Source organism: Lynx canadensis, chromosome B3 (genome assembly GCF_007474595.2).
Source record: "Lynx canadensis isolate LIC74 chromosome B3, mLynCan4.pri.v2, whole genome shotgun sequence".
Taxonomy (NCBI): Eukaryota; Metazoa; Chordata; class Mammalia; order Carnivora; family Felidae; genus Lynx; species Lynx canadensis.
In genome coordinates, this window is record NC_044308.2 from 64,407,048 (window position 1) to 64,430,993 (window position 23,946).

The following is a 23,946-nucleotide window of genomic DNA, read 5'->3' on the forward strand; positions in this document are numbered from 1 at the left end:
AACGACACACCTTGTGCTCTGAAATGGTTTCAAATTAGTTCAATATGTGTGGGTCATCTATCCTGTAAGCAATACTCTAATTATGGACATTTAGACTGCTTCCATTTTGTTATACACGTTGCAATGCACCACTTTATACATACATCTTGGTGCAGTGGTAATATTATTTCCTTAGGATTCATTTCCCTAAATAGAATTACTGAATAAACAATATGCATATATTCCAATTACATTACAAACCTACCTTCTAGAGCAAGCTTATGTATCATTTCAGAACCCCTCAAAAGCATATGAGAGAGGGACCATTTCTTCACATTTCTGTTCACACTGGGCCTTATCAACTTACCAGTCTTTGCCAATGTAGTAAGAAAAATATTTTGTTGTTTTCCAGACTATTTGTACTATTTCCATAATTAAAATTAATAATAACCAAAATGCTTTGTTAAGTTGGACAGAACTGAGTAAAAAACATTCAGGCTTAGTCAAATTTGAATGTTTTTAACAAAATTACAACTCCTTAAAAGTAACAATTACTATGGGACCATATATTCTAAAGTTAGGTGGTGGGAAATGCCAAAAATCTTTCACAAGACCACAAAATGTAACACATGATATGTGTAAAGACTGTACATACATTTGCATGACCTCCAGCTTTAAAAAAATTGTCTACAGCACTTATACACACCCACATTCAATGCTCTTAGGATTGTGCTGGCATACACTCAACTATATTATCTGTAAGGTAACTTATGCCTGTATTTAATGTACAATGGAAATCTGTTTCACTCTCAGAGGCTGGTATAGTAATTATTCTCCTATGGTTGCTAAGAGATTGTTTAGCTTTTTCTTCTCCTAAGACTACTATTGAAATTTTGTACATAGAGGCAAAAGGATGCTGGGTAAAGCAATAAAATAATTCCAGCTGTAGCTCTCTATCAGAACATAAGGCATAGATGACAGCTGCAGAGAAAACAGAAAGTCTTTGCTTCTCTCCTTCCCTTTGTCCCTTCTTACTGCAGAAATGAGTAGAGAAAACAGCGTTGTTCTGCAAACCTTTTATATATATGAGTCCCAACTAATAATCAGGTGTGAAAAAAAGTGCTATCACACGGTGTACTTATTGCTCAAGAAGTTTACTCTTGTAGGTGTAGATCACAAAACACAGGTTTAAAAATGTGTGGCTGGGTTAAATCCAACAAGAGAAGATTTTAATAACTATACTATTAGTTTATTTTAGCATGATGGAACGATTTTTAAATATTCTTTGATAAATGTTATATTATTGCACTGCATAAGTTAAAAACGCTACCGAATTCTTTGACATTTAAAATTATAGACTCAAATTATGCAAACTTAGGAAGCACAGAAAAAAAATTACAACAATTCCACAAACCCAGCAAAATCACCATTAATAATTTGGTGTAGCACCCAGTAGCAATTCATTTCAGATTTGACAACTGTCTCCTATTCTACTCATTAGATTTCTCTTGTTTCTTTGATTAGTTTCAGGGTAAGAACAAACTAACCTGTGAGCCTTTAATCTTATATTTGTCTAGAAGCTTTGTATAAAAACATTAATAGCACATACAGAATTTTGTTTAAACAATCTGAGCACAGTAATCAGTGATAAAACAATATGGAAGGAATGAGAAATGTACCAAGATACAATGTCTTGCAAAAACAGCAAAAAGGAAATAAGTCCTCTGCCTTAGATTAATCAACACACAAACTAAACTATTTTTCTAATTTAGTTAGTTTGACTTAAATGTGGTGTTAGGTTTTCAGGAATTGTTTATTGTCTGTAAATCTGATTTTGAGTTATTAGGCAGCAGTTATATAGTTTCTGGTAACTATATAAATCTTTATACAATCCTTTAACTGGTAAATCTACTTCTAGGATCTTATCCTAAGGTCACACTCAGAAATATTAACAAAAATTAATGTAAGAGGCTGTGGAGAATAAAGTAAATGTTCAATAAAACATGGTTAAATAAATTGTTTAGCACAGTTGTATGATTATAATGGCTAAATGTAAAAACTCTGAAGTCAGACTGCGTGTGGGTTCAAATTTTAGGATTTATACTACTTAAATGCCAACTACCACCATTGCTATCATCACCAACACAAACAAAAGTCCTTTCAAAACAGAATCAAAGGTTGCCTGGCTCAGTTGGTAGAGCATGTGACTCTTATCTCAGAGTGTGGGTTCAAGCCCCATGCTGGGCACAGAGATTACTTTAAAATCTTTAAAATACACACACGCGCGCGCACACACACACACACACACGCACACAAACTGGAGAAGAGACGGGGTCCTATGGCACTTTAAAAAAGAAGTGTATATCTGAATACAATATGAAAGAACAAAGAAAAACCAAGGCAGAAGTACCCGAAATATTAATTGCAGTTATCTCTGGGTAGGAATCACATGATCCCTGATTTCTTCTTTATTATTTTCTATCTATCTAAATCATCTACATGAAGATGTATTAGTCTAAGAGTCAAGAAAAAATGTAAATAACAAAACATGCAAAAAGGTTATACAGTTTTTTGCTCCCTTGTTAAATAACAAATAAAACTCAACCTGAAATATATTAAGGCTTTGGGAACTTAACTATGAGATAGTATTTAATGTAGGATGGTAATGGTCACAATAATATAACATCCATTTGCCAGCTAAATAATGCCTATCCATTAACTTAGTTCTTAGATATAAAGTCTTATTAAAATGTTATCACCTTTGAAAATTAGTACACGAACAATTCATATCCCCCCTGCTGTAACAAAATTATATTAAATCATTGTGGCTAGAAACCACTATCAAATTCTAAAACAAAGTAAGTCAAGTATTTCTCAGTGGCCAAAAGAAAACATAAGACAACTTTCACTTCAGATCAATTAGGTGTCAGTGTCATCTTTCTTCTTCCCAAAAGCATGAAATCTGAGATCTTTTCCTCTGAGAACCACAAGCCTGTTGAGGTGAGTTTTATGAGTTTTCTTACCAATCTAGCACATCTCAACAGTAAGAGCTGTTCTTTGGTTGGAGAAACACTGTAAAAATGATCTTATAACAAATATGAGCCAGCATTAAAAACAACAACGACAACAACAACAACAAACATAAAACAAACCTAACTGGCTCAGTGAAACAGTCAAAGAAAGAAACCAATGAATACAACATTCATATCTTATCACAGCTTTGGTTAAAAATCCTAACTTTCAAGATTTTTCTTTAAAAATCCTTGTTGATAACAGCTATGTACATGATCAGCTCTGCACTAAAACATGAAGGATTAAAGATGAGCAAGGTGTGATTTTAAATCCAAATGATGGTGTGTCATAAAACCCTTCAAAGATGGGTATGAAATAAAAAGGTAGACATCTTTCTGATTTATGATGCCTAATAAAGACACTAAATTGTTGAAAGCAGAAAGGCAGCCACCAGCAAATAACCAAATGTCTAGTATAGTCACAATAGAAAAGGTGCGCAAATAATTGTTGAATAAATAAATACTTGAAATGGAGAGAATTTCCACTCTTATTTAATGCCTTTGAAGACACTGATAACCTAAATAAAACACAATCATTACCTCCTCTGGGTTAAAAAAATTTAGATAATGAGTAACTCTTTAAAAACCATTTTAGTGGAGCACCTGGGTGGCTCAGTCAGTTGAGCAGCCGACTTTAGCTTCAGGTCATGATCTCACAGTTTGTGAGTTTGAGCTCCGCAACGGGCTCTGTGCTGACAGCACAGACCCTGCTTTGGATCCTCTGTCCCCCTCTCTCTCTCTGCACCTCCCCTGCTCACATTCTCATTCCGTCTCTCTCTCTCTCTCTCTCTCAAAAATAAAATAAATAAATAACCATTTTAGTTGTCTTTGCAAATAATCACCAATAAAGTAAACCTGACATAGCTACTACTATAAATCTCAATTTGTATTCAAAATAATTTTACAATGTTTAGTTATGCCAAGCCCACAGGTGAATTACAAAACAATGATGTACTTTACTCCTGATAAAATGGTTAAATAAATTAAAATACTTTATAACCTCCAATGTACTCCAAAATAAGAATGACACATAAAAACTTTGGCATATCATGAAATAAATGGTACTAAGGTAAATTTAAGAGTTTTCTTCAGCAGTTTTAATTCTGGATATCAATTCTCTTTAAACATTTTCAAACAGGAAGGTCAGAAAAATTTATCTCACATATTTGTTAGCATCTCAGTCCACCATCCCTTTATTGATATAATTAAGGTTAATGGATTACATAATCAGGTCAGAATTTTTTAAAGTAATAAAGAGGACTTTTTTCCTACCTGAACATACTTAGTTATAAAAGGGTTATATAAAACTAAGATTACAACACATTCTTCTATTAATGAAAGATGGAATTTAGCCTAACCTAGACACCATCTAAAAAACTGAGAGGGGTGACGATTAAGATTAAAGGAACAGGAGTACAAATGTTAGCTTTTGTTCTGCTTGTGTATTTGGTTAGCTATTCCTGCATAATGACCACAAAGCAGCGGCTTTAAAGACCAGCATTTATTATCTCAGTTTCTGTGAGTGAGAAATTTTGAAGCACTTTAGCTGAGTGGTTGTGGCTCACAGTCCTTCACTAGGTTGCAGTAAAGGTAATAGCCACGGCTGCAGTTATCTGAAGGCTTGTTTAGGGCTAGAAAACTTTCTTCCAAGATTGACCCATTTCCGTGCTGGCTGCTGAAACAAGGTCTCATCTCTTTTCAGAACTGCTTAAGTGTCTTTGCACATTACCAAGCTTCTCCCAGACTGAGTGATCAAGAGAAAGAGCAAGATGGAAGTCACAAATCTCACAACCTAACCTCACTTCCTTCACATACTATTTGTTAGAAGTAAGTCACTACATACAGTGACACGCAAGAGAGGGCAATTAGACTCGAGTGAAGAGAGGACTATGAAATAATTTGTGGACATATTTTATGATCACTACTGTTCACCACTCTTTGGACAAATAATTAACATTTTTCTGCATATGCAAAATACACTCACCCCCTCCCAAGACTCCCCCAAAAGTCTCATCCCTTTAGAGCAACAACTTCACATCCAGGATGTTGTGATCTAAATAGATCCATGTACAGATGAAACTTCTTGGGGACAGTTCCTTAAGCACAATCCTTTGAGTACAATTTCTCCCAGTGTGAAGACCTGTGAACTAAAAAGACAAATTATCTGCCCCACACATACACAAAATACAATGGTAGGACAGGCAGAGGAAAACTGCTGTAACACCATCTTGTACAAAATTTGAAAATACGGGAACAACAATGGAGTCAACTGATCCAAAGTAATTCTGAAATCAAAGTAGAAACGTCTTCCAAGTTGCTTGAAAAGAATTTAGGATCTAGAAATAATTCTCCATAGTTCTTGGCTCTGGCCTTGGAGATTTGGGCTCTCTTTTCTGAGTCACCCTTCCATTTTATGAAAAGTAGCCCATATTCACACACATGTGTATAGTTGTTTTCACCTGCTTCCTACCAGTAGAATCTTTGGATCTAAAGAGCTATTCTTCAATCCAAGTTGGTGATACTTCTGCCAAATTAACGCCTTTGAAAACACTGTGAGAGGGGGGCACTTGGGTGGCTAAGTTGGGGGGAGTGTCTGACTTCGGATTGGGTCATGATCTCACAGTTCCTGAGTTCCAGCCCTGAATTGCGCTCTCTACTGTCAGCACAGAGCCTGCTTCGGGTGGTCTGTCCCCCTCGCCCTCTACTTCTCCCACACTCACGCTCCCTCAAAAAATAAATAAAACATTTAAGAAAAGAAAAGAAAAGAAAAGAAAAGAAAAGAAAAGAAAAGAAAAGAAAAGAAAAGAAAAGAAAACACTGTAGGGGATGTCTAGGTGGCTCAGTAGATTAAGTGTCCAACTTCGGGCTCAGGTCATGATCTCACAGTTCGTGAGTTCGAGCCCTGCATAGGGCTCTGCGCTGACAGTGTGCAGCCTGCTGCAAATTCTCTGTCTCTCTCTCTCTCTCTCTCTCTCTCTCTCTGTCCCTCCTTCATTTGCCCTCTCTCTCAAAAATAAATAAACATTTAAAAAAAAAAAAGGAAAATACCGTGGGTCTCTTGGAATTCTTATTGGGGTTCACACATTTGACAAAAATGAGCAGTCACAAATCTGAGATAAACTCTTCTCTACTATAAATTCCTACTAAGGGACATCCTTAATCTGTTTAATTAGCCCTATGACTTTGATTGAAAAGTTCTTGGAGGCATACCTTAGATATGTCTGAGATCTTAACAGAGGACTGTATGTCACACACTTAGCTTCATCATCTTTAGACAAAGCTATTCTGAGAGTGCCCTGGATTTGACCTTTGCCTGGATGCCATTTCCTAATCTCAGCACAGTGGGACATACTGAGAGGATGAGAATTTCAAACCATCGGGTCCTGGCTCCATATTGTTTAGGAGCCCTTTCTTCTCTCTCTCCTGTTTTACCATAAGCAGAAAGAAGAAACCAAGCAACAGTTTTAAACTTTTGCTTAAAAATCTCCTTAGCTGTGTCACCTAGCTCATTAGATACATTTTCTAAAAGACCCACATTACTGAAGGTGACAGTGTTGCTAAACTGTCTGCCACTGTATAACAAAGATACCCTTTCTTCCAGTTTCTAATATGATTTTATTTTCATTTAAGCCTTCACTGGCAGTCTCTTCAAACACCTGACATTAAGCTTCCATCTAGTGACCAAGTTCAGTCTATCCCACATTTTAAAGTATTTGCTATGGCAGCACCCCATTTGGGGGTACCTAAATCTGTATTAGTAAAAAATTATTTCCAAAGTTTGAGGCTTCAATTAACACTTAACATTAATTTTATAGTTTCTGTAAGTCAGGAATTCAGAAACAGTTTAATTGTTAACTTAACAGGTTCTAGCTCACAGTCTCCAATGAAGTTACAGTCAAGTTATAGTCTTCTAAAGGCCTGTCTAGGCGGTAAATGACCTGCTTCCTAGATGGCTCACTAATATTGTTACTATCACAAGACTTCAGTTCCTCACCACGTGGGCATCTCCATTGAGTTGCTGAGTGTCCTCATGACATGACAATTGTCATTTTCTAGTACAGATAAACCAAGAAAACCGGAAAGAAGCTGCCTTGGAAGTCACGCCTTACGTGATTTCTACCATAGTTTTTTTTTTTTTTTAATGTTTGTTTATTTTTGAGAGACAGAGACAGAGAGAGAGAGAGAGTGAGCACGAGAGGGGCAGAGAGAGAAGGAGACACAGAAGCCGAAGCAGCTTCCAGGCTTTGAGCTGTCAGCACAGAGACCAATGCAGAGCTCGAACCCACGAACCATGAGATCATGACCTGAGCTGAAGTCTTAACTGACTGAGCCCCCCAGGCATCCCTACCATAGTTCCTTTGTTAACAAACAACTAAGTATAAAGGACGCTCTGGGGGAGGAGAATTAGATTCCATCAAAGGGAAAAGAATTTAAGAATCTGTTTTTAAAATACCACAGTAAGTAAAATCAAGAATTAAAACTTGAGGGGCACCTGGGTGGCTCAGTCAGTTGAGTGTCTGGCCCTTGGTTTCAGCTCAGGTCATAATCTCAGAGTTTGTGGGTTCCAGCCCTACATTGGGCTCTGGGCTGACAGTGGAGAGACTGCTTGGGATTCTGTCTCGCCCTCTCTCCGACCCTCCTGCACTCTCTCTCTCAAAATAAGTAAATAAACTTTAAAGAAAATTAAAAGAAAAAAAATAAAACGATACAAAAATTGCTCCTAGTAAAATTACATTTAAGTGGAAGCCTATTACTACAGTCTCCAGTGACATTGCATATTTTCTATTTTATTATGAAAATAAAAATCAAGCAAGTGTGTTAATGTCTAACAAAATATAAATAACTCTTTTAGGGTGTGTATGTAACATGTTGGATTGAGAGCACTGGAGATATGTGACTACAAAGTAGAGATCCCAAGGAGCTAACAGAAGAACTACTCTTGCTGCTTTTTGTCATATAGTAATTTTCTTTACCAGCCTCCTCCTATTCCTTTTTTTAAACATTTTTTAAAAATATTTATTTATTTCTGAGAGAGAGACAGACAGAGCATGCAGAGGAGGGGCAGAGAGAGAAGACACAGAATCTGAAGCAGGCTCCAGGCTCTGAGCTGTCAGCACAGAGCCCGACGCGGGACTCAAACTCACAAACTGTGAAATCATGACCTGAGCCGAAGTCGGACGCTTAACCAACTGAGACACCCAGGCGCCCCAAGCCTCCTCCTATTTCTAACTTTTTACTATTTTGTCTGCTTCAATGATAAATTTATTACTTCTCATTCGTATCTTCCCCATTTTTTACTCCATACCAAAGCCCTGACATTTATAGTACTAATAGCAAATAAGAGTATGAAAACAATACTTTTTACCAAACACACTGACTGTTATATGCACAAAGTAGTGCAAACAATTATGTCCTGTAGCAGTTTCTCATTTACATAAAGCTATATACAGAAATGAAGTGAAACCAAATCAGAAGAATATTAACGGGTACCTGGGTGGCTCAGTTAACCGTCTGACTCTTGGTTTCAGCTCAGGTCATGATCTCACAGTTTGTGAGATCAAGCGCTGCATCAGGCTCTGTGCTAACTAGGCTCGGAGCCTAGTTGGGATTCTCTCTCTCCCCCTCTCTCAAAATAAATAAATAAACTTAAATAAAAAAAAAAAGAATACTACAATAACAGCCATTATGTAATGGACAGTGTTGGTATGTGAAAATCTACTTTTTTGAAATTGAATTTTAACCAAATTTACTTTCATCATAGGAGGCAATCCAGAAAATGTTTCTCTATTTCCAGCCCCATATTTTGATTGATACCAGAACAAAATGGAACTTTGTTAAAACACTTAAGTCAAAACGATTATTTTCATCTTATTACTTATTTCTTATATCTAATTAACTGCAACTCACTGTGTTTTTAAAATAATAAATAACTATCAATAAAATAAACAGATTCATATATTTAAACACACAAAAGAACTCTAAAATGTACAACAGGGGGATCGGTAATTACGATACATCTACCAAAAACAAATTACATAAAAATAAAAACATTAAAAATTATAAACTTGTAAAAGTACTTAAGGACACAGAAAATATTATCAAATATTTAAGTGACAAAAAAAGACTATAGTATAATGATATCACAATTAACACATGTGAATACACATTTATGTGTATGGAAAAAATCCCAGTCTATATGACAAATGTATGGTAGCTAATGTGGATGGTAGCACATTTATGTTTTTTCCTCTATATTTTGCTATATTTCTCAAAATTTCCAAAATAAAAACATTTTTATTTTCTTATTATAAATGCACATAAAACATTTTGCAATGTCTTTAGGTCACAACTATTTTTACAGTAATATGAATGATTATTAATACAAGATATACATACAAATTTGGGTTTACTGTTCTAACGTTGTTGTGAAGTATTCATATCTATTGTATCAAACTTGAAAAATATGGAAAAGTACTAAAAAGGAAGCCATATAGCTCAGAATCCCACAATCCAAAAGTAACAAAACATTTAACATTTTAGTGAGTAGTGATAACCATATAATTTTTATGTTTTTATTAATCAATATATTGCAAGCAAATTAATAAATAATATTTAATGGTTGCATGACAAAGATATACTTTTTATTAATTCAGATTCTCCTATTTAAATAGCTTATTTTTTATTAATATTTTAAATACACCCCAAGATCTGTGTATAAAAAAATCTTTGTGTATCTCTATTCCTTAGTATAAATCACTGGAAATTGGTTCACTAGATCAACAGGCATTCATGTTTCTGTTTTTAAGGCTTTTTAATACATATTACCAAACCGCCTTCTACAAAGAATCAACCAATCTACATTTTCTCCAGCAAGGCATCAATTTGGTCAATCTCACAGACAGACACAGTATGGGAGAGTGTCAATTTCTACCTGCAGATTACCACTGTTCATATATGCTCATTAACAATTTGTAACTCCTTTTCTGTGAATTCTTTATGTAAGTACCTTGCCTATATGTGATGGTTAATTTTATCTGTCAACTTGGCGAAGCTATAGTGCCAAGCTGTTGGTCAAACCAGTCTAAATATTGTGAAGGTATTCTCAGATGTGACTAACATTTAAATCAGTATATTCTGAGTAAAGGAAATTATCCTCCATAAAGCAGACAGGTCTCATTACAAAAAGACTTAAAGACTGAGATTGGTCACTGCAAAGATGAAGGAAGTCTGACATGAGAATGCCTTCCAACTCAAAATTGAAACGTCAAAGTGTGTAAGAATTGCCATGCATGCCTGTCTGTGAATTTATGACTTGCCAGTCCCCACAATCACTGAGCCAATTCCTTTAAAGACAAACCAAAAAAACCAGCCACCACCACCAACAAATCAACCAAAGGGAAGTGAATAAAAACAAACTTTCTCTCTATAATACATGCATACACACACACACACACACTCCCAGACATCATATTGTTTCGGTTTCTCTGTACTTGGTGACAAAAGAGTGTCTTAGAAATTTTCTTACAAATTAATATAAGTTGTTCATTTATTAAAGTTAGTGACTTCTTCCATATCCTTTATGTTCAGAAATTCCTTTTGGGGCGCCTAGGTGGCTCAGTCAGTTAAGTGTCCAACTTACGATTTCGGCTCAGGTCATAATCTCACGGTTCGTGGGTTCAAGCCCCACGTTGTGCTCCACATGGACAGTGTACAGCTTTCTTGGGATTCTCTCTTCTGTCTCACGGCCCCTCCCCCACTCAGTGTGCAGATGCTCTCACTCTCTCTCAAAATAAATAAAGAAAAACATTAAAAAAAATTCTTCTCAAAGCAAACTACTTACTTGTAAGTCATCTTCTACTCCTTCAGCTTCATTTTTAAATGTTGGGCATCCTAAGAAAACAGGGAGAAGTTAATTAAGCAAAGTGTTTTTGCCTTAGGATTTAGTATTATTGACTAATTAATTAAATCATTATACTAGTGTAGAACTGATCAGAGATCACTCTGGGCTGCCTGGCAACGAGTCAGATGTTGGCCACTGATACCAGCCCTTTTGTTAGGAGAACAGAGAATGAGGGATTGTTTACCTCTTCTACAGGTATTATTTCCAGTTATTTACTCAAGTGCTATTTTCTGTGAAAGCATACTATCTGTAGCAAGTCCTCCACCTGATTTTTCTTAAGTGCTCAAAATGATAGGCAGTATATATGGAATACACTCCTCTAGTGTTTAGATGATACCCACATATGTTTGATTCAATTTTCTAAATACTCTTAACCAGAAAACAGTAATTAATATCCAAAATGAGGATTTTAGTTGCTTTCATTAAGAAAGAAAACAAATAAGCCATAAACCACTATAGACAGCCAATGGCCAATTGTTGCTATTGATCTTTGTAAACCAGTGTCTCTGTGTAAATTTTCACGGTGTTCAAAGAGTGCCTTTAGTTTTAATAAATTCATAAAGAATGAGATCTTAACAAAGTATTCCGAGTTTATGCTACCTTGTGAGACACAGCTAGCATGGAGATGAGGAGAAATCTGTCCTTTGGAAAGGATTGCATAGTTTATTCTTATTGTCATGGAAGGCTAAGTAAGAAAAATTTAATGAGATTGCTGAAAGTCTATACAGTGGCTGGCAATAATGCTAACCCTCAGTATACCTTTAAAAATGTTCAAAAATAATGAGACAGACTGAGTACTGTAGTCTATTCCACTTGGCTAGAAGTTTGTAAGCTCCTCCACATTTTTAAACTGTCTTTTAAAACATGAAACCCAATTTATTTGATCCTAGGGAAAGAAATACGCTTTTATGGAGACATGAGTACAGGCTCAAAAGTAACAATAATTTAGGGAATGCAAACTGGTACAGTCACTGTGGAAAACAGTATGGAAGTTCTCAAAAAAATTAAAAATAGAACTACTTTATGATCTAATAACCACACTACGAGGTATTTATACAAAATGTACAAAAACACGAAGGGACACATGCAGCCCTGTGTTTACTGCAGCATTATTTACAATGGCCAAATTATGTAAGCATCCCACATGCCTGTCCGCCAGTAGATGAATGGATAAAGAAGAGGTGGTACATATACACAACGGAATATTACTCAGCCACAAAGAACGAAATCTTGCCATTTGCGACAACATGGATGGAGCCAGAGAGTATATAATGCTAAGCAAAATCAGTCAGAGAATTACAAATACCGTATGATTTCACTCATATGTCAAATTTAAGAAACAAAACAAATGAGCAAAGGAAAGAAAACAGAGAGACAGGAGCGCTTGGGTGGCTTAGTCTGTTAAGCATCCGACTCCTGCTCAGGTCATGATCTCACGGTTCATGGGGTTGAGCCCTGCATCAGATTCTATGCTGATGCTTGGAGCCTGGAGCCTGCTTCAGATTCTGTGTCTCCCTCTCTCTCTGCCCCTCCCCGACTCACGCTCTGTCTCTCTCTCTCTCTCTCGAAAATAAACATTAAAAAAAATTAAAAGAAAAAGAGGGAGAGAAACCAAGAATCAGACCCTTAACTATAAAGAACAAACTGATGGCTAACACAGGGGAGTTGGATGGGGGAATGAGCCAAACAGGTGATGGGGATTAAAGAGTACACTTATGATGAGCACTGAGTAATGTACAGAATTGCTGAGTCACTATATTGTACACCTGAAAATAATATAACGTTGTATGTTAACTATACTGGAATTAAAACAAAAAGCTTAGTTAAAAAAAAGTAAATCATAAATTCCAGCAGCCATGGATAATCGGTTATCTTTTTAAAGTACTGGTTCTTGAACACTAAATATCAGAATCAATTGGAAAAAATTTACAAAATATACTGGTGGTACAATATACTTCCAAACGAATAATGTCAGAATCTGGGGGATGAGGCATAGGGTATCAAGTATTTTTATTTCAAAGTTTCTTGCAGTGGTTTCAGAACCACAACCACTGCTAGAGAATCTTGGAATCTTTTTCCCCCCCCTCAATTCATAATATAATAATTTCACAATTCCTCATCACATTTGAAATGGATAGGAACTTTAAAAAAATGCCTCGCCTCCCCTCTCTAGACAGAATGATTCAAGTGGTCTCGAGTGGGGACCAGTTATTCTATTTTTCAAAGGGTCCCAGATGATTCAAATGTGCAGCCAATACTGAGAATACTGATCTAATTTTTTTAATGTTTTAATTATTTGAGAGAGAGAGAGAGAGAGAGAGAGAGAGAGAGAGAGAGAGAGAGAGAACCAGTGGGAGATGGGCAGAGAGAGAAGGAAGACACAGAATCCGCGAAGCAGACTCCAGGTTCTGAGCTGTCAGCACAAAACCCGACGTGGGGCTTGAACTTGTGAACCATGACATCATGACCTGAGCCAGAGTCAGACGCTTAACTGACTGAGCCATCCAAGGACCCCAAAATACTGATCTAGAATGAATTTTAGATTCTTGTAATAAAGATAAAATGACTGCTACTATTCTGTGGAAGTTTTTCTGAACTGGAAATCACTGACTGTACCAATCTCTAATCTTTTAAAATAGCTGAATGATTTATTTACAACTTCATACGTTATCAGTACAAACTTGTACTAAGCATTTCCATGCTCTTGCCTATGGTCAGTCTCATAATTCATTCATTTCTTCTGAATTTTTCTACCAAAATGCCATCTTCAAAATATACAAATCACAATGCTAATATATTGATTCAGTTATGTTATATAGAAAATAATTTCTATTTGTAGAGACAATTTTCCTTCTTAATTAGAAAAACAAATCAAGTCTTAATTATAATTTCGTTATAGGGAAGAAATGGGCTTTAAAGTGATTTATTTTTGCTTAATTAAGCAGAGGCCAGTCTTACATGTAAATACATTCTTCTTCCCTTTAAAACCTGCAAGCTTTAGGGGTGTCTGGATGGCTCAGGTGGTCAAGCAACCAACTCTTTGATTTCGGCTCAGGTCACAATCTCATGGTTTATGAGGTCAAGCCACATGCTGGGCTCTGCACTGACAGCGTGGAGCCTGCCTGGGATTTTCTCTCTCTTCCCCTCTCCCACTCATGCACGCTCTCTCTCTTTCTCTCTCTCTCTCTGTCTGCCTCTCAAAAGAAATAAGTAAACTTAAAAAAAAATAATAAAATAAAACCTGCAAGTCTTAGAGTTAATAATCTTAACAAACTGGCAAAACATGCAAAGGGACAGATGGAGCTGTGGTCTCTACCAATTCTCAATTATGAAACCAGATAAAGAGTTAAGAACAGTTTTAAGAAGGGGTTTTTGCCACAGAAAAAAATAGAGTCTACATATAAAAAAGAGAAAATTTCTAATAACCAAATACAATCGAACACTGTCCTTGAACATTGCAGGGGTGAGGGACACCAACCCCAGTTCACCCCCCACAATGTAGTTGAAAATCTACATGTAACTTTTGACTCCCCCCAACATTTAACTACTAATAGTCTATTGTTGACCGGAGGCATTACCAATAACATAAATAGTTGATCAACACATACTCTGTATGTTATATGTATTATACACTATATTCTTAGAATAAAATAAAATAAAGGACAGAAAATGTTACCAAGCAAATCATAAGGAAGAGGAAATACATTTATGGTACTGTATTGTAAAAAAATCCACATATAGTGGTCCACCATTGAAACCATGTTGTTCAAAGGTTAACCATAATTGATTATTAGAAATTTTTGCTTTTTTATAACCCAAACAAGGATATGACTGATGTAACAACACACAAGGATTCTAAAAGTTCTAACTGTTCTCCTCTTCTTTATGCTCTTACTTAAAAACATCTGAATTATCTGATGGCTGCTACTGATGGCTTCAAGACAATGCACGTAATTGGTATATATATTACGATGTGACAAATATAAAACGTTTAAAAACCCATTATTTTATCTTTGCCTACAGTAAGCTTTCAAAGTTAATCAATCACCTATCACAAAAGCGGACTTGCTTCAAGTCACTCTATTATATGTGATAAACAAAATAAGGAAATAGTCGAGAAAACCTACCTTGAGAAATATCCTCTATAGCTCTTCGAATGCCTCTATCAAAAGCCCTAGCATCAGCAGGACTTTGAAAGGTAAGGCCAAATTTCTTATCATCAATCTTCCAGTGGTGAAATGTTGGGGTGACCTTATTGTAAATGAGGTCTTTTTTAAGCATACATTCCAAAACCACCTGCCAAAAGGTAAATGCCAAAGATTACTATACATTTATCAAATCCCCTAATGTAGCTCTTAATTACAAAACGAGGTAAGAATAAGAAATAAAAAAAGTAAATAAAATGAAACCTGCAAGCCTTTGCTGTATTTTAGTAAATTTATTTCTCCCCTTGATTAAAATAGAGGTCTTGCTACTTAATCTACTTCATAAAATCACTCGATACAGAAAAAAAATGGGATTAAAGGGGATTCTGGGAAGATGGCAAAGTAAGAAGGAATCTTTCTTCCTACCTAGACAATAATTACACTGGCAGAAATCTGTCTGATATAACTATGTTGGAACTCTGAAGTCTGTTGAAGGTGAAGGCTTGTAACTCCCAAGGGAAGCCATGGCCAGTAAACTGTGCTGAATTCTGGTCAATCTCTGCTATGAGTACAGTAGCCGCTACCCATACCCTGTGGCAGGAATTGTGTACATGTTCCTGGAGGAGCTTGCATACAAATTTCAGGAGCCAGGTTGCATAAAAAGAATCCTGTCCCTCAAATACCAGAAATCCATGCTCTGATTACTGATGGCTGCTGATTAGAGAGGTGTAGACAAAGAGGAAAACACCGATAGTTGTTATACCTTCTCTTACTGTTCCAAGTTCTTCCTCAACAGAATAAAGTCATGTCCAGGTTATTTAAAGGATCAGCATCCTTTTTTATTCATCATTTTTTGCTTTTTCCCATTTGGGGTACTAGATACTAAAGACTAGGACATTCAAGAACAATTGTATTCATGGGGAAAATTAGAAAGTGACTATGCATACCCAGAGAAATACTCAGAAAAGATACACAAAGACCTAAGTTTACACTTTAGGCAGATTCCCAGCACAGAGACAACCCACAACAATACAACAACAACAGCGGCAGCAGCAGCGGCAGGAGCAGCAATTCTTGGGGAATGGGGACAATCTAATTTCCAGAGTTACCACATTAATAGATTCAAATACTCAGTATTTAACAAAAAAACTCAAGGCACACAAGAAAACAGTAAATTAATTTTTTTTCCTTTTCCCAATGAAAGGAAAAAAGAAAATCAACAGACACTGTCCCTAAAAAAGGCCTGATGGGGGGGCGCCTGGGTGGCTCAGTCGGTTGGTTAAGCGTCCAACTTCGGCTCAGGTCATGATCTCTCAGTCCGTGAGTTCGAGCCCCGTGTCAGGCTCTGTGCTGACAGCTCAGAGCCTGGAGCCTGCTTCACATTCTGTGTCTCCCTCTCTCTCTCTGACCCTTCCCTGCTCATGCTGTGTCTCTCTCTGTCTCAAAAATAAATAAACATTGAAAAAAAATTTTTTTTAAAAAAAGGCCTGATGGCAGATCTATTAGACAAAAACTTAAAAAAAAAAAAAAAAACCTCTCTTAAGGATGATTGAAGAACTAAATGAAGATATGGAGAAAGTTAAGAAAACAGTGTACAAACAAAAATGAAAGCATCAATAAAGAGAGAGAAACCTAAAAAGAAACTAAGAAGAAATTCTGGGGCTGAAAAGTATAATAACTGAAATAAAAAATTCACTACAGAGATTTAAAGGCAGATTTGAGCAGGTGGAAAAAGTATCTGCGAACTTGAAAACAGGACAATAGAAATTACTGAATCTGAAGAACAGAAAGAAAAACATTAAAGAAATGCAAACAGCTTAAGGGACCCAGAGGACACCATCAAGAGGACCGACCTACACATCATAGGACCTGTAGAAACAAGAAAGGGAAAGGGGCAGAGAGAGTATCTGAAGAAACAACAGTTTTAAAACTTCATAGGTACAATGAAAGACATCAATCAATATAAGCATCTGACAAGCTCAACAAACTCCAAATAAGATGAATTCAAAACAGAGCCACACAGAGACACAGAGAGAATCTTGAAAGTAGCAAGAGATGTGGACAGTCACTTTCAAATGATCCTAAATAAAAACAGCAGCAGATTTCTCTTCAGAAACTTTGAGGGCCAGAAGATAGTGGGCAGATATGATCAAAGTACTGTAAGAAAAAAGGGTCAAAAAAGAATACTTTATCTGGCAAAACTGTCCTTCGAAAGATAAAAATTAAGACATTCACAAATAAACAAAAGCTGAGAGAATGGGTTACTACTAGATTTGCCCTGCAAAAAAAGTTCAAGGACATCCTACATAGTGAAATGAAGTAACACTAGACAGTAACTTGAAGCTGTATGGAGAAATAAAGATCTCAGTGAGTTAAGTGCAGGAGCATTTATAAAAGCAGTAAAATTGCAACACTGGTTTTTAACTGCAGTTTTTCTTTTCTGTAAGATTTAAGGGACTAACACATTTAAAGGAAAAAGCAATTAGGAAAAAGCTAGGTATTACTGTAACTTTGGTTTGTAACCCCAAATATTGTTTTCTACAAAATATAAGAGACTAATGCATTTAAAAGAGGCATTAGGAACATCTAGGTGGCTCAGTCACAGGTGATCGTCCAACTCTTGATTTTGGCTCAGATCATGATCCCAGGGTCATGGGATTAAGCCCCATGTCGGGCTCCATGCTGGAGTGGAGCCTGCTTAAGATTCTCTCTCTCTCCCTCTCACACTCCCTTGCTCACACTCTATCTCTTAAAAGAAAAAAAGCTTTTTATTTGGATGAGGTACCAATAGTTCATTTTTGCTTTTGTTTCCCTTGCCTCTGGAGATGTGTTGAGTAAGAAGTTTCTGTGGCCAAGATCAAAGAGGTTTTTGCCTGCTTTCTCCTCTAGGATTCTGATGGCTTCCTGTCTTACATTGAGGTCTTTCATCCACTTTATTTTTGTGTATGGGCTAAGAAAGTGGTCCAGGTTCATTCTTCTGCATGTCGCTGTCCAGTTCTCCCAGCACCACTTGCTGAAGAGACCGTCTCTATTCCATGGGATATTCTTTCCTGCTTTGTCAAAGATGAGTTGGCCATACGTTTGTGGGTCCATTTCTGGGTTCTCTATTCTGTTCCACTGATATGAGTGTCTGTTTGGGTGCCAAAATCTGTAAAGAACTTATCAAACTCAACACCCAAAAAACAAATAATCCAGTGAAGAAATGGGCAAAAGACAGGACTAAACACGTCTCCAAAGAAGACATCCAGATGGCAAACAGACACATGAAAAGATGCTCAACATCACTCATCATCAGGGAAACATAAACCAAAACCACAATGAGATACCACCTCACACCTGTCAGAATTGCTAACGTTAACAGCTCAGGCAACAAAAGATGTTGGCGAGGATGTGGAGAAAGAGGATCTCTTTTGCACTGCTAGTGGGAATGCAAGCTGGTGCAGCCACTCGGGAAAACAGTATGGAGGTTCCTCAAAAAATTAAAAATAGAACCAGCCTACAACCCAGCAATTGCACTACTAGGTATTTATCCAAGGGATACAGGTATGCTGTTTCAAAGGGGCACATGCACCCCAATGTTTACAGCAGCACTATCGACAATAGCCAAAGTATGGAAAGAACCCCAATGTCCACAGATGGAGAAATGGATAAAGAAGATGCGGTATATATATACAACGGAGTATTACTCAGCAATCAGAACAAAATCTTTCCATTTGCAACTACATGGATGGAACTAGAGGGTATTATGCTAAACGAAATTAGAGAAAGACAACTATCTTATGACTTCACTCATATGAGAAATTTAAGATACAAAACAGATGAACATAAGGGAAGCAAAAATAATATAAAAACAGGGAGGGGGACAAAACATAAGAGACTCATAAATATAGAGAACAAACAGAGGGTTGCTGGAGGGGTTGCAGGAGGAGGGATGGGCTAAAGGGGTAAGGGGCATTAAAGAATCTACTCCCAAAGCCATTGTTGCACTATACGCTAACTTGAATGTAAATAAAAAAATAAAAAAATAATAATTAAAAGAAACACAGGGGTAGTGGAACAATATAAAATGTAATACATTAATGTGGTAGAAAAAATAAAAGTATTTTATCATGAATAAAAGCATGAGTTTATACTTCTGGGCATTCAATTTATATAGATATAATTCTGTGACATCAACAACCAAAAGGGGTGAGGACAAAGCTGTAAAGGAGCAGAGTATTTTTGTATGTTATTAAATTTAAGCTGGTATAAATTCAGGTTAGAGTGTTAAAACTTGAAGATACGAAATGTAATCTCCATGGTAACCACAAAGTAATAGCTACAGAATATACATGAAAGTAATTTAAACATTTCACAACAATCAATGCAAACATAAACAAAGACAGAAATGCAAGAAATGAGAGATAAAATGCTGTAAGACACTTAAAAACAGTACAATGACAGAAGTCCCTCCTTATGACCAATCATTTTATTATTATTATTATTTTTGGTTTATTTATTTTTGAGAGAGAGAGTGAAAGCAGGGGAAGGGCAGAGAGAGAGGGGGACAGAGGATTGGAAGCAGGCTTGTGTGAGCAGCAGCCAAGTCCTATGAGGAGCCTGAATTAACAAACTGTGAGATCATGACCTGAGTCAAAGCCTAACTCTCAACCAACTGAGTTGAGCCACTGGGGTTCCCCTAATCAATCATTTTAAATGTAAATATATTTAACTCTCCAATTACAATGACAGAGATTGGCAGAGTAGGAAAAAAAACACATAATCTAACTATGTGCTTTTTTTGTTTCTTTAAATAATTTCTAGGCCCAACATGGGCCTTAAACTCATGATGCCAACCAAGATAAAGAGTTACACGCATGCTCTACTGACTGAGCCAGCCAAGGCGCCCTCAACTAGGTGATTTCTCTAAGAGACTTACCTTACATCCAAAGATACAAAATAGGTTAGGGCGCCTGAGTGTCTCACCTGGTTAAGTGTCTGGCCCTAGAGTTCTGTTCAGGTCATGATCTCATGGTTTGTCGGTTCGAACCTCACATCAGGCTCTGTGCTGGCAGCGCGGAGCCTGATTGGGATTCTCTCTCTCCTTCTCCCTTTTTCTTTGCCCCTTCCCTGCACGTGCTCCCCCTCTCTCTTTCTCAAAAATAGATAAACTATAAAATAAAATTTTTTTTAAAAACTTCAAAGATACAAATTGATTCAAAGTCAAAGGATGGAAAAAGACATCCCATGAAAATAATAAGCAAAAGAGAGCAGGGGTAGCTATACCAATATCAGACAAAAGACTTTAAATCAAAAAGGTTACAAGAGATGAAAGAGGACATTATATATTAATAAAAGGTTCTAGAGAGCAAGAAGATGTAACAGTAAACATTTATGCACATTATGACAGACAATAAAATATATGAAGCAAAAATGGACAGAACTGAAGGAAGAAATAGACAACTCCACAACAATAGTTAGGAGATTTCAACAATTTACTCTTAATAAATAGAACTAGACAGAAAATAAGTAAGGAAATAGAAGACTTAACATAATAAACCAACTAGACCTAAAAGACATATATGAAACTCTACCCAACAACAGAATATACAGTCTTCTGACATACACATGGAACATTTTTCAGGGCAGACCATATGCTAGGTCACAAATTAAATGTCAATATATTAAAAAATATAGATATCGGCGGTGCCTGGGTGGCTCAGTCGGTTGAGCGTCCGACTTCAGCTCAGGTCATGATCTCACAGTCTGTGAGTTTGAGCCCCACGTCGGGCTCTGTGCTGACAGCTCGGAACCTGGATCCTGCTTCGGATTCTGTGTCTCCCTCTCTCTCTGCCCCTCCCCCACTCATGCTCTATCTATCAAAAATAAATAAACATTAAAAAAATTTTTTTAAATACAGATATCATACAAAGTATCTTCCCTGGCCACAAAGAAATGAAGTTAGAAATCAATAACAAAAGGAAAACTAGAAAAAAAATCCACAAAACTCTGGAAATTAAAAACTCACTTTTAAGCAACTAATTGATCAAGGAAGAAATCACAAAGGAAATTTCAAAATACTTACAGAATGAAAAGAAAAACAACACAGCATATCAAAACTTATGGTTGGGGGGGGTACCTGGGTACCTCAGTCAGTTAAGCATCTAACTCTTGATTTCAGCTCAGGTCAAGATCTCATGGTTTGTGAGTATGAGCCCTATTTTGGGCTCCAGGCTGACCACGTGGAGCATGCTCGGGATTCTCTATCTCCCTCTCTCTACGTTTCTCTCTTTGTCTTTCAAAAAAATAAATACACTTAAAAAAATAAAAATAAATAAAAGGCATTTTAATTTAAAAAACATAAAACTTATGGGATGCAGTAAAAGCAGGGCTAAGGAGGAAATGCATAGCTATAAACATACTGAAACAGAAGAAAGATTTCAAATCAACAACATAACTGTACAACTTTACGAACTAGAAAAGAATAACAAACTAAACCCAAACCTAGCAGAAGGAAAAAAAATAATAAAGATCAGAACAGGTATAAACAAAATAGAAAAACGAAGAAAAAAAAAACAGAAAAAAATCAATGAAACCAAAAGTTGGTTTTCCAAAAAGATTTAAAAATGTAATAAATCTTTAGGTATGCTAAGAAAAAAAAGAGAAAAGATGGAAATTACAAATATCAGAAATGAAAGTAGAGACATTACTACCAGTGCTATAGTAATAATAAAAAGGATTATCAGTGAGTATGAACAATTGTACACCAACAAAGTGGAAAACCTAGATTAAATGGATAAATTACTAGAAACATAAAATAGATCGGGAATAAGTCAGAAACAAATAGTAGAAAATCTCAACAGACCAGTAAGTAGTAAAAAGACTGAATCAGTAATCAAAAATCTTTCAACAAAGAAAAACCCTAGACCTGATGGCTTCTCTGGTGAATTACACAAAAATTTTAAAGAACAAATACCAATACTTCTCAAACTTTTCAAAAAAATTCTAGCTCATTGTATGAGGACAGCATTACCCCAATATCAAAGCCAGACAGTCACTACAAGAAAATTATAGACCAACATCCATTATGAACAATGACTCAAAAATCCTCAATCAATATTGGTAAACCAAATTCACCATTAAGTGGAATATATACACTATGACCAAATGGGATTTATTTCTGGAATGCAAGGACAGTTCAACATATGAAAATTGATCAGTATACCACATGAACAGAATGAAAGGGGGAAAAAAACACATGATCCCCTCAACTGATGCGAAAAAGGTTTCTGACAAAATTCAGTTATCTTTTCATGATAAAAAACATTCAATGTATCAGGACTAGAAGGAAACTACCTCAACATATTTGACAATAGTGCCAACAACATTCGCTGGGGGAAAGGAGTCTTTTCAACAAATGACTGGATACATTGGGAACACTAGATATCCACATGCACAGGAATGAAGTTGGACCTCTACCTAACATGAAATTAACTCAAAATGGATCAAGGACCTAAATATGACCTAAAACAATAAAGCTCTTAAAAGAAAACATAGGACAAAAACCTCATGACATTAGATTTGGCAATGATTTCTTGGATATGACACCAAATGCAGAAGTAACAAAAGAACAAATGGTGTACCACTGCATACTTCTTCCCAACTCCATATGCAGCGATTTCATATTGATTGAAATCAGCCACTGTGGGAGTTATCAAAATACTATCTATCACTGCCCTCCCTCCAACCCCTGATGGACAGCTGTTAAACCTTTATCAGCACAGCACTGAATATAATGATTTTTGATAGTAAGTCTTGTTAAATCTGGAATAAGTGACTAAGAAGGTGGCTAAATTCTGTACTGTCTGGTTAGAGGCAAAGTAATGAAATTGTCTCAAGGGTTCTGTTTCGTATAATTTGATCATTCTACATGTATTCAAAAAGGATTGGGGCGCCTGGGTGGCGCAGCCGGTTAAGCGTCCGACTTCAGCCAGGTCACGATCTCGCGGTCCGGGAGTTCGAGCCCCGCGTCAGGCTCTGGGCTGATGGCTCAGAGCCTGGAGCCTGTTTCCGATTCTGTGTCTCCCTCTCTCTCTGCCCCCTCCCCCATTCATGCTCTGTCTCTCTCTGTCCCAAAAATAAATAAACGTTGAAAAAAAAAAAAAAAAAGGATTAACATTTTTTTGAGTTTTCATGTGTTAGCACTTTGCTATGGCATTTTCCAGAGATTTACTATTTGCCTATATGGAAAAAAACAAGTCTGGTACTATAGTTATAACATGAAAATATTACTAAATTAAATCTTAGTAATGAATATTGAATAATTTAATAATGAATTAATTCATAAATTTAATAATGAATATTGCTGATTAACTCCTCTCTTAAATTTTCCAAAGATTTTTTTCCAACTATTTTATCTCGGATAAATAAAATCTACACTCATCTTTACCACTTGTTTACAAATGGCATCTATTTTTTAGAGGCTCCCAAAACACACAGAAAAATTAGTTTAAAATGTTTTAAAATACACTAGGAAAAAAGGAAGGATAATAAACTAGCTCTTTTAACTTACACAAGTACCTATACAAGAATGTGTTCCACCTAAAAGTCATGTAAATATTGAGCCTACACATCATACCAACTGGTACAAAAACAACATGGCTACTAATATAAACTAGTCATGATGCATGTTATTAACTTTTATCCGTACAATATTAGGAAAAAATATTTTATTGTTTGTATTATATATTTAATGTAGCATCAACATAACTACCCTTTAGGAAAAGGCTACTATGTTAATAGCTATTCTTAATTTAGGGACATGCCTGAGACAGAAAAAGTCAGTTACTCTATGGGCACAACTACCCACTGT

General features: G+C 36.2%; 1 protein-coding gene across 1 annotated transcript in view; it reads right to left on the minus strand.

Moving 5' to 3' along the window:
• SPRED1 (sprouty related EVH1 domain containing 1) overlaps positions 1-23,946 on the minus strand; it is a 141,172-nt gene that overhangs the window by 29,801 nt on the left and 87,425 nt on the right. The window contains exons 3-4 of the mRNA XM_030318537.1: positions 15,078-15,246; positions 10,891-10,940 (exon numbers count right to left, since the gene is read on the minus strand). Coding sequence (XP_030174397.1) covers positions 10,891-10,940; positions 15,078-15,246 — 219 coding nt within the window. The remainder of the gene's footprint in view (positions 1-10,890; positions 10,941-15,077; positions 15,247-23,946) is intronic.